The 12,936-nt window shown below is 36.7% G+C and overlaps 1 protein-coding gene across 1 annotated transcript in view; it reads right to left on the bottom strand.

The window, feature by feature from the left end:
* Window positions 1-12,936, bottom strand: part of LOC112057875 (uncharacterized) — a 65,944-nt gene that overhangs the window by 40,306 nt on the left and 12,702 nt on the right. The window contains exon 2 of the mRNA XM_052885298.1: window positions 10,613-10,738. Coding sequence (XP_052741258.1) covers window positions 10,613-10,731 — 119 coding nt within the window. The 5' untranslated portion in view covers window positions 10,732-10,738. The remainder of the gene's footprint in view (window positions 1-10,612; window positions 10,739-12,936) is intronic.

Genomic DNA, 12,936 nt, shown 5'->3' with positions numbered 1-12,936 from the left:
CCTTTTTGTCATTGACAATTAATTTAAAACTCGTATCACGCGGTTTGATTTTTCCTGATTCTCTATTAATTATATTCCAGGTGGTTTGTATCTTGTTCTCAGACTCAATTATTTTCTGTTTGATGTGTAACGATTTCGCAAGAATACAAACACGTTTGAAAATTTTTGAGTAACTTTTTACATAATCTAAATAAGTTCGCGTTTGAGTATATTGTTTTTCCTCGTACAACTCGTACAGTTTGTCTCTACTTTTGTAAATGCCTAGCCCATTCGCTAAACTTTAATTTTTGGCTAGCATTAATGCGTTTGAAGTTAAAAATTTTACTAAACTCTCTGTCTATTGTCTTGAAAAGTGTACCAAAGATCAAGTCTGGATGACTATTTTCAAATGCAAGACTTGGAATTTTAGAAATAATTGTGTTTTTGAATCGCTCTAATTTACCTTCAGTTATTGGCCTATACTTTACCCATTGATTGTTATTGGTTTTATTATTTAAAATAGTAATTATTTGACCACTATGATCAGAGCTTAATTTATTTATTATCTTCTTTCTCTCAAGCACACAATTATAAAATATATTATCTAGACAGGTACCTGAAGTTGCGGTTATCCTAGTAGGTTCGTTAAAAGCGTGTGTCAAATCAAAACATTTGAATAAGTTAAGAAATCTAACAGACTTTGAGTTTTCTGTTAGAATATCAACATTAAAATCGCCGCAAATCAGTATTTGTTTGGAAGATGTGCACAATGATGTGGATGAAAATCCACACCCCTTTCGGTTTCTACACGTCATCGTACCAGAACTCTAAATCGCTTGGCGGTACGTCTTTGTCGGTAGGGTGGTAACTAGCCACGGCCAAAGCCTCCCACCAGCCAGACCTGGACCAATTAAGATAACCTCAATCGACCTAGCTGAGGGTCGAACCCAGGACCTCCGTCTTGTAAATCCACCGCGCATACCACTGCGCCACGGAGGTCGTCAATTTAAACACATTATACCTAAATATTGTATACAATGTCGAGTTGTGTGTTCAGGGAGTGTAACAACTACATATACATAAATGTACAATGTAAGTAAACACGAAATAAGTGCATGTGAGTAACTAAATTCGGATCACTTTTTGCGATGAATTTTTAGGCACATAACATATCTATAGTATAAAATAATCATTGCCTGCAGGCCAATTCACTACTTTGACGTATGTTAGTGAACATATTATACGACAGCCAACTAGCTAACGGCTTGACAGCAGATAAAACTGATCGCGTGTTGGTCACGATGTGCAATTGTGCATGACATGCCGATCGCGACTAATACACGGTCAGTTTTATCGGCTGTCAAGCCGTTAGCGCTGCAGGCATGTGAGCTTACTTGATCGTCAGTGAGCCGACTTTAAGTAATTTAGTTAAAAGCAAACTTCCTGATTTATTTTTAGTGCCTACCTGTTTAGGTAGTTAATAATATCTTTAGAAAAAAGATATGAGAAATGGACAAAAAGGATTTTAGAATAGTGAAAATGGATTCCTAGGGATGGCAAGAGGAATAAGGGACGGTAGGTGAAACGTTGGGAGTAGGATTTTAAAAAGGTCGCCGGTCCCGAATGGATGTGAATGGCGAGGGACAGAGAAAAGTGGAAATCGATAGGGGAGGCCTATGTCGAAGGACATACTGCTTATTAATTAGGAATTATGTATATATAAATGTAAATGTAACAAAGGCTTGATTTATTTATTTTATTTATTTATCTCTGAATGCTTGTTACTAGTAGACTAACCACTTTAACGCCCCGGGACATACGTATCCCGGTAATCAATCAATCCTTAAACGCCCGTGGGTCGTACGAATGCCCAGTAGATTTAGCGCGGCAATACTTTTGTCGCTGTAAATTTTATTTAAATCATAATCATTGATTGTCAAAAATATTAAAATTATAGAATTAAATGTTTTTTTATTGTATTTTATCTCACAAAGATTATTTTATTCATAAGATGATGAGCACTTATCTGACACAAAAACTCTTTGTTAAGATTTTAAAAAGTACCGTTCGTTTTTAGACGGATGATTTTGACGTTTTTAGAAATTATATTACAACACATGTGCGTAATGAGATAGATTACGATATAAAAATTGGTGAAATAAGAGACACTTTACAAGCAAATGTGTGTTATAAACATAATATTTTACTTGAACAAAATCTCAATCAAATTTCAAATTAAACTAATTTCTGTTATTTTCAAAAGAAAATTAACGTTATATTTGCTTTGCTTTTGATTGAAACTGGTCTGTCTTATCTACTAAATAATACAATTCGCAATTGTAATTGTTTACTTAATCATTCCGCCATCTTGGAAAATCGTGACTGAGTTAAATAACAGACTGTTTCTCTATAGAAATAGTCTGATATGATTCCTGTGAATTGATGTATTAAAAACCCGATTGTTTTGTTCTGCACAAGTACGAGTAGGTATTAGATTTTCAGGAGAAACGCACTATTTCCGTTTCCGTTTAATCCCAGTAGTAAAAAGGCTTTATGATAAATATAGCCGACGCCCCGCGGTTTAACCCGTGTAGTTCCCGTCCCCGTGAGAATATGCGGATAAAATATAGCCTATGATACTCACAAATTACGTGGCTTTCTAATAATAATAATTTATTTGCTAAAACATGAGTAACAACAGATACAATGAATATAATTCAAAATTATTAATGGTCCAAACATGTTTTGCCACAAATTAAGCACACACAATTAATACAATATAAATGCTCAATTTATTGTTATATGCTACATGTAAATTTGATTGAAAATAAAATTACTATAACCATACCAATACTGAAATTCTAAAGTATTAAAAATAATAAAATACTGAATTAAAGTTTATGTCAAAAAAAATTTGAAAATATATTATATTAGTCAAATTGATTTTAATTTAATAAAGTCATTCAATTCGTAAATACTGTTTTGGCTGAGTGCATTAAAAATATGTTTTTTAAAATCTCTGTTTAGTGGTAAAAGAATTTTCAAAATCGTTTCAGTAGATCCAGATAATAAAGAGATTACATTATTAGTGTATTAGTGATCTAATGTAGTAAAAAGAGCAAGTATATATATATATATGCTAATAGTAGAGCAATTTTATGACCTTTCGGAGATACAGGACGTTTTTGCGGCGTTGCCACAGATCGCTAAAAAAACACGCCCCATACTAGTGTTATTGAGTGACGTCACAGCGACGAAAAATCGTTAACTGGTATGGGTACAAACAAAATTAATATCTTTGTTATTTGTGCGTTTATGTTTATACTTCTCATAATAAAAAATGTCACATTGATTACAGGGACTCTAAAACAATACGATTTTATATCTAATTTTATTTTAAAATTTTCAATTATTTTTAAAATTTTAGAACCTTATTTATTTTACAAATATCACCGCAATTTTCGTTATGTATTAATTAGTTATTACTTAATTTCCCGAATGACTCGTAAAAATCGAATATACCTACATATCAGCGGCGAACAGTTCAAGCAAGCCAGTTCCCGACAGGTTACCTTTACAATCCATGCATATTCATTGTTGTGCTGTATCTAGATATAAGAGAAACCGGAGTTTGTATCACGCTATATGAATTTCCTTTTCTTTGGGACGGATTACCTTTATCTAAATTCCATCCTTCGCCACTGCTACATATATTCAAAGGTAGTCAAATACCCAATTATGAAGTCCATGCGGTAGAAGTCTCGAGCGTCGCTATCCATATCCCACTCAGAACAATTTGGTCAGAGGCATAATACATGGAGCGGGAAACAATGTTGGCTAATTGTACCTACTAGTTGAAATTCACATCGCGTTTTGCAACGAAATAGCCATAGCCATGAGACGTGACAGCCTAGTGGATATGACCTCTATTGGCCTAACCTCTCTCATTCAGAGAGGAGACTCGAGCTCAGCAGTGAACCGTATATGGGTTGATAACGACGATCCGCCGGTTGTTTCAATAATTTGTTATTATTGAAAGGGATAATATAGCACCCGACCGCCAGATATGACAATTTTATTCTTTACAAGTTAGCCCTTGACTACAATCACCTGATGGTAAGTAATGATATGATGGTAGCTAAGATGGTAGCGGGCTAACTTGTTAGGAGGAGGATGAAAATCCACACCCCCTTCGATTTCTACACGACATCGTACCGGAACGCTAAATCGCTTGGCGGTACGTGTTTGTCGGTAAGGTGGTAACTAGCCACGGCCGAAAGCCTCCCACCAGTCAGACCTGGACCAATTAAGGGAACCTCAATCGACCCAGCCGGGGATCGAACCCAGGACCTCCGTCTTGTAAATCCACCGCGCATACCACTGCGCCACGGAGACCGTCGATGTCGGGCCATCGGAATATCGGAATGTCTTCCGTCTTCAATAAAACTACTGCAGTTAACTTTATATCCCAGCTAGACTAGAATATAGTGACCCATCTGGCGCCAAATGACTTTTCTACAGCATGCGACTTACAATAATAATAATTCAGCACCCTAAAGGCACAACAAGAAAATTGGGTCGCTATAGACCCCTAAACTTTAATCTTTTAACAGTGTTTTACGAAAGTTGCCAAGTGGGGACTGAGGACATAATCCCGTGGGAACCATGGCATAAAAAGTAGCCTTTATGTTGCTGAATAACAACCCCTATTTAACTCAGTGGAGTATAATGGAGTAGGGTAGTGTAAGGTAGGGATAGGGAAGAAGTGCAAATAAATAAATTAATAAGTCAAAGCGAAACTTGAGCGGGTCCGCTAGTAATGACATAAAATTGTTTGTAAAACCCCCGAATGTCATAAAGTTTTCGCCCGTAAATCACCTTTCATACAAGTAAAAACTAAATCAGAATCGCGTCATCCGTTCAGGAGCTATGGTGCCACAGACAGAGATACATACATACAGACATACAGACAGACAAGTCAAACTTATAACACCCGAAGGTTAAAAAAATACAAATTTGAAAACGTATGCTATTTTCACTTTATAGTGACTATTACTGGATCAGACAGCAAATTCTTCTAAAGCAAGAAATTGTGTTGGTATTTTCTGCAAGGTAAAGTGAATGAGACAAGTGCTAACATTTTTGTTACCATTAACACTTACTTTCTTCCTGTAAAATACAGAGCTTGTGTTTCTTCCAAGATATTTTCAGTGAAAATCCTCAGCCCGGAGTTGGAAAATTGATTGGTACGCCCGTACCTTGGAGAACACTTTAAATTGTCGGTCCTAAGCTAAGAGTCTAGCTAAGTTACAACTCAATTCTCTTTCTACGAACCATAACGCTTCGAAAGCTAAAAAGTGTGAAAGAAATGTGCGATAGATATGTTGATCACGTGACATATCACTGTAGAACGAATGACGATGACGAAAATGAAAATCATTCCAATATCTATACTAATGTTATAAAGCTGAAGAGTTTGTTTGATTGAACGCGCTAATCTCAGGAACTACTGGACCGATTTGAAAAATTATTTCAGTGGTAGATAGCCCATTTATCGAGTAAGGCTATAGGCTATATATTATCCCCATTTGTACAGGAACGGGAACCACGCGAGTGAAACCGCGCGGCGTCAGCTAGTTTTTTTATAATATTAGAAGCGTTAGAAAGAGAATTGATGTTTTACTTGCCTACATCACTGACCAGCCCCTGCATTCTGTATAGTTACAGCGACGGGACATCGCTCGTTTCCATGGCAATGTCGTTGTTATTGACATTTAATTTTTGGCATCCCATAAAAATAAAGTTCTAATTGTATTATAACTTGTTTTAGGCCAATATTACATCGACGAGTATAAAGAACAAGAATCGATCTCCAGAGCTATCACACTCGCGGATTGCGAGCTCGCAACGTATATGTTACAGGCGCGCAACGAATACGCCGCGCATCTGCAGCGAATTCGTTGCGGACGCTTTTGTACTGTCTCGTACAAACGCCAGTCCATCCCAGTGTTGAAATCGTATTTGTACGATTTTTTGGCTCTTGTACTATGTCGTCGTCATCAACCCATATTCGGCTGCTGAGCTCGAGTCTCCTCTCAGAATGAGAGGGGTAAGGCCAATAGTCCAACACGCTGGCCCAATGCGGATTGGCAGACTTCACACACGCAGAGAATTAAGATAATTCTCTGCTATGCAGGTTTCCTCACGATGTTTTCCTTCACCGTGAAGGTGACACGTGATATTTAATTTCTTAAAATGCACACAACTGCAAAGTTGGAGGTGCAAGCCCCGGACCGGGTTCGAACCCACACCCATCCACTGGGCTATCACGGTACATGTACTATATACTATGTACGGTCGAGTAATTGAAATCGTAAGCAAAACGATCTTTTCAAATCTTAGGCCCATCATCATCATAACTAAAAATATTAACTAGTCGACGAAAAATAAACCTGTGTTAGTTTGGTAACAAAAATACAAACAATATAAACAATAGTTTTTTTAGCCAGAAATCTGTATTTTTTAAATAACTTTTAATAAATAAAACAGCAGTATGTAAGCATGAAGAGAATAAAATTTCAATTGCTAAATTCAACCCAAACAAAAACCAGGTCCAGCTAAATAAAAACCGTTATAAAATAAAAATAACATTGAGCGCTTCTGCCATTAAATTCCGTTCAACTATTTGTATAGTCCGTCCATCCGGTAAAAACAACCAAATTTTCATACTTGTATTATTGTACGATATATTATTGTGTCAACAGAAAACCAACTGAGGTCACCCTTGTTTGCACTCGGTTCAACTCTCGACACAAAAATAACTCGGAAAATAAATACTGTCGTGAGAGATGCTCGAGGATTTCCCACATTTTCTAACTGAAAAATGTGTGTACAACCACTTGAAAATTGGTTAAATTTAGTTTTTCATTCAATTTTCTTTTTCATATTTACTTTTTTGCTGAAAATTCTGTAATGCAGGTAATTTGAAAGATAAATAATTAATATTATAAAGTTAATTATACAATAAATAAATATTATAAAGCTGAAGAGTTTGTTTGTTTGATTGAACGCGCTAATCTCAGGAATTACTGGTCCGATTTGAAAAATTCTTTCAGTGTTAGATAGCCCATTTATCGAGGAAGGCTATAGCCTATATATTATCTCCGTACTCTTACGGGAACGGGAACCACGCGGGTGAAACCGAGTGGCGTCAGCTAAATACAAATAACTAGCGAACGCCCGCGACTTTGTCCACGTGGAACTCAGTTTTTTACGAATCTCGCGGGAACCATTGATTTTTCCGGGATGAAAAGTAGCCAGTACTAAATCAAAGTAGTAATCCAGTAATAAACAGTAGTAATCCAGAGTAAAATCTATTTCCATTTCAAATTTCAGCCAAATCGCTTCAGTAGCCGCAGCGTAAAGGAGAAACAAACATACTTACACACTTACAACCACACAAACTTTTGCTTTTATAATATTAGTGTGATAATAAATCTTAGCAACAATAAAGCATATTTATTAAATACTAGCGGATGCCCGCAACTTCATCCCTCGGAACCATGAATTTTTCCATGATGAAAAATAGCCTATGTGTTAATCCTGAGTAAAATCAGTAGTTGCGGCGTTAAAGAGTAACAAACATCCATAAAAACTTTCGCGTTTATAATATTACTCGTGGACGAAATAGGCAACATTTCTTTTCTTACACTAGGCCCCATTGAAATGCGTTAGAATTAATAGTTTTTTAATTATATAAAAGAAGTATTTATATGTAAAAATAAAATATAAAAGCCGCGCTTTTCTACCAAAGAAATTATTATTACTACACAATGATTTTAGCCGTATACACACAGGTCCAGTTGCCTCGCGAGGCAACGTCTCCAACAGTGGAATTCATAGATGTTGTAGGGGCACCCCCAGGGATCATTCATCCGCTGAGTGACAAATTCTCAAACAAATAGAGGTTAAATTCGACACTCAGCGGCTGAATGATCCCCTGAATGATTTTTATTTTTTTTATAAAATTAATGAAATTGTTGACTTTTACTCAAGTCGGCTTAAATATCTTGATCTGAAATTTAAATTCAAAATACTTCAAGTAATTCTGCAACGTAAGATATGAAGTAAATCTATGAATATTGATACATAATGGCCACTGATCGAAAATATATATATACCGTTTCATGTATTATATATATGATATATATATATATATATAATACATGAAACGGTGTACTTATTTTTCAAATTTTAAAAATGTTTTGTTAATTTTTTAATTTCTTATTTTAATCAAAACAATATGAAAGACCAATGTCTGAAGAAGTTTTGTGATTTTTTTCAGATTTTTTAACGATGTAAGTAAGTATTTACATAATATAACAATTTACATTACGCTCCACGGCCCGCGTGATGCATAGTAAGCAAGAAAATACCGATAATCAATTTCATAGATTTTTATAAATAAAATAAGCAATATGTACAAAATGTTGTAAACATTATAATTATCTTTATGTAATAGCTATAAATTGTCATATTATGTTGTGTACGCTATAAATTAATATTGTACCATACCACATAAACGATAATGATACTTAAAATAATGATAAATAAAGAAATTCGTGTGAAATTATTCTCAAACCATTCCAACATACTCAAAAACACACAACGTAATGTTCGAGTTTTCACTTCTGCCGTTGTTTCGTTGCAACGCAAAACGCTAAGTGTGGGCCCGGCTAAATTCTAGTACATATTTTCATACTTATACCCACATATTTCATGAGGGAAAAGTAAATGAACTGGGAAAACTCTCTGTTATTGTATAATAAATTATCCTCGCAACAATTACGAGATAGCTCGAGGCTCGTAAGCTGTTGTTTTATGTAAAATTGAATGAATCCTACATGATTAACACGCAGATATGCTGTCTGCCAGATTGCTATCAGCTTTAACATTTCGAAAACAATTTTGTCGGCTCGTAGGTAAGGAATTAATTTATTACTAGCGGACGCCCGCGACTTCAACCGCGTAATTAATTTTTCACAAATCCCCTGGAACCATAAATTTTCCAGGATGAAAAGTAGCCTATGTGTTAATCCAGAGCAAAATCTATTTCCGTTCCAAATCTCAGCCAAATCGCTTTAGAAGCTGCAATGTAAAAGAGGAACAAACATACTTACACACTTACACACAAACTTTCGCCTTTATAGTATTAGTGTGATTAGTGTCATAGTGTGATAGGCTTGCGCTTGACTACAATAAGCCGGATGGAAAGCATTAATGCGGTCTAAATTGGAGCGAGATTACCTAGAAGATTGCCTATTCACTCTTCCTTTGAAGGTGTTTTATTATAAGTGTCCGGAAACACAAACGCCGGAAGGGTTTTTTTCAAATTTTTGCTGTACGAATTTGTAAACATTTCGTACGAGTTGCCTGGACATCCACAATATATGATGCTTACAACTGGCACGCTGCGGAAACACAAAAATTATTACAGCGGCGTTGTCAACTGCACTATGACAGTGCGGCGACTGAAGTTGTTTGCTAATTAACATAGTTTTAACCAAAAAATTAATTAAAATATAGAGCCTCCGGCCGCGCGTATGCCCGTGCGTATGGCTAAGCCTATAACCACGTGCGCTCTCTAGCCGCGCAACTGTCCTCCAGCTGTGACTTCGCCTACCCGGGCATTGACTGGAACGCCACCCACCCCAACCAACTAGTGGTTAAGGCTTACAGTTACATCCCCGATACCAACGCTGATTGTAGATCTAGACGCCCAAAAAACGTCCTTTACGATCTTGACGATAACATAACGAACGACAATGCTTCCCAGGCAACACAAACACAAGCTACACAGCGTCTTCGCCGGCGAAGACGAGGTCCCCGATATCTGACGTCACCCAGACGTGGGCTTTTTAACTCACGATCTCGGGGGCGCCCGGACTGATACACTCAGGCCTAACACCGAACCGAACGGCCCTCTAAGCCGAGGTTCGAGTCTCCGAGAGAGGAGACGCCCTCAGAGAGTCGTTCCGTCCATCTACTCTGCTTCTGCCTTCGGGCCCCATCAGGCGATGCTTCTGCGCTCGCCCAAACCCCCCGGTGACACCACTGAGGTCCCATAAGGAGTCTACGGCACTTACACAATCAGAAAAAAAAAGCTTTGACTAGGGATTTCAATCATGTATAGATACTCGTATTGTATACCAACTACGTATCACGTACAACGATTCGGCCATGTTTTCTTCTAACATCATTGACTACGAAAAAGGAAAAGTTGTCATAAACTTACCCTAAACCTTTTGACGTGACAACGTCTTATAATTCGATGGAGTTGCAAACTCGAAAAACGATGACGTCATGCGTCGTTCCCTCGCTCTAGGGTTGCCAACTTTTTTTTACAAGAAATAAAGTATATTCTGGTATATGAAGTTTATTATACAGAATTTTAGAATAACGAACAATTTCTTTTGATAAATGCAACCATTCCACCAGTATTTTTTTATGACGTTGTCACGTTCATCTATCGTCAGTAAACCGACTCTATAGACAACCGATTTTTTAATACAAAAAAGGGGGCAACCTTTTTTGTATACTGTTGATCAGTTCAGTGTATTAGTACTATACTTACATGGAAGCAGGGTTGATGTGGAGGCATCCCAACTTCACGGAGACCAGCGGTGGGCCGTTTCTGTCGGAGGGCGTGGTGCAATGCGACCAGTTGTCCACTTTCAGCGCGTGTGACGTCATTGTTGCGCTGTCAAAGAATACATTTTAAAATAATATTATATAACGTTAGTTACGATTTTTAAAATTCTTTCACCAATGGGAAGCATAATGTATGAGCGAGTATCTTAAACTAAACCTTATCCACGTATTTCCACAAGAATGGGAACTACGCGAAAGATCGAGGTACCACTTTACTTGTCTAGTAATCAAAAACGAACTTTTGTTTTAAGGAGTTCCTATGGACTGAGACTTTTCGACTTCATCATCAAACCATGATAACCATGGTACCATATTAGAGAATAGTTACAGTAGACACGCAAGTAGCAAAAATCATGACTTAGGCTGCCTGTCCACCAGAGCGGAGCGAGGCTGCGGAGCGAAGTGAGACACTAATGCGAAGAGGTATGTATTAAAAACCCCATGTCCGCTCAGTGCCTGCGTCATTAGCTTGTCGACTTTACCATGTTTCCTATTTTTAGCGGACTCAGAAGTGATTACAAAATAAGTATACTAATGTCGAACAAAGGTTATAATTCACAACATTTGTCAGGACAATTTAATTAACAAATCAAAGTGTTACCAAATTAAGACCCTAGAATGGCAGAGAATGATCTTGAGTAAATTCACGCACTTGTGAACGATGTGTGTAGGGTTAAATACGCCTTTGACAGATATCTAACACTCCCCGTTTCCACTTAAGTCACTCTCCCCGCCTATCCTAAGCAACCCATAAAGAATTACACAACAAGAGATGTGGACGGCTCGAACGCCACGAGCATACTGAAGCTGTCCGTACCGCAAACCGTTGCAACACGGCGATAACATATTGAACCATTTTTGAAGATCTTGAATGAGGTCTGGGGTCTAATGCCCTTTTTCTTTTTCATTTTAATCTGTGAAAATAAAATAAAAGCTTGGGAAAAACTGAATGATACATTTATCATATCAAACTAGAGATAGAGTGTGAAATATGTTTCACGCATTTGGATCCGTATTTTAGCGTTAGAATAAACGCGAAAATTGCGAACTTTTTGCAACTGTTGTGAAAAACATAGGAAACATTGTCATGTCTACGTTTCACTAAACGCATTGTAAATATGGAAATACGCAAACGATCGGCACATTTTGGCATTCGCGGCCATTTGCAATGTGCTTGCATACGTTAATTTATTGCTCGTGAAAATTTACTGGAATATTCGTATTAACATAATTGGGATGACTTTTTAAATTATACGTTTAAAATAAATTAAAGGTAAAAAAGGGACTTTTTTGGGGACTTTTAACATAAAAACTTATGGAATTTTTAAAACATTTAATCGCGATTTTAGTATTTATGTATGACAGTTTGTATGGCACGATAACGTTTGCCGAGACAGCAAGCATATATAAATATAAACAAAAGTGCGTCTCGGGTCATGCACAGTGTAGGGTTCCGTAGATTAAATTAGCACAAAAATACCGATAATGATACCCCACACAATGGGATAGACAATAAAAAATTTACTTTGCATGTAACGAACCCCAAAAATTCGTATTTTTTTATACCATTTTATAGACGTAATTAATATACATACACATACCAAATTTCAGCTTTCTACTTTTAATAGACACTGAGTTATCTGACAACTTTATCTTTTTAATTAGTACAACGGAATTATTATGCAAGATTTCCAGTTACGTTTTTTAAGCTCTACTCTATATATTCTTCAAATAGCAATTGCTACTCAGCTGTAATAGTTTTTCTTGTAATTTCATTATAATATATCCTGCTCTTGTGAAAATTTTCACGTATCTATAAATAAGCGTTTAGCCGGTAGAGGACGGAGACACTTGACTCTAACAAAAATTAGCTGTTATTTTACTAATACCGGCCCTTTAGACGTAGAGAGAGAAAGTAATAGACGCCTTCATAGCATCCGTCGCATAATTTCAAAAGAAAAGAAATCAACTTATGTATGGACTCTGTAAAGAAACGAGACAAAGCGATTCGGTGCTAAGACTAGAGGTCGTTATTCCGGACCTTGAGGTTGTCTGAAAAGATGTCAGATGGGTCAAGGTCATGTGTTGTGTTGAGGAAATCACGTCCAAATCAATCTCAAGGCAATCTTATCATTATCAACGATGTCTCATACTAGAGACTATAACAGCCTTTCTTGATGAGTACTGTTTACCAACAAACAAATTAAAAATGTGGGTATAAATCACCAGTCATTTACACCTAATAAT

Source organism: Bicyclus anynana, chromosome 14 (genome assembly GCF_947172395.1).
Source record: "Bicyclus anynana chromosome 14, ilBicAnyn1.1, whole genome shotgun sequence".
NCBI classification, from domain to species: domain Eukaryota; kingdom Metazoa; phylum Arthropoda; class Insecta; order Lepidoptera; family Nymphalidae; genus Bicyclus; species Bicyclus anynana.
This window is presented reverse-complemented; position numbering and strand designations above follow the sequence as displayed.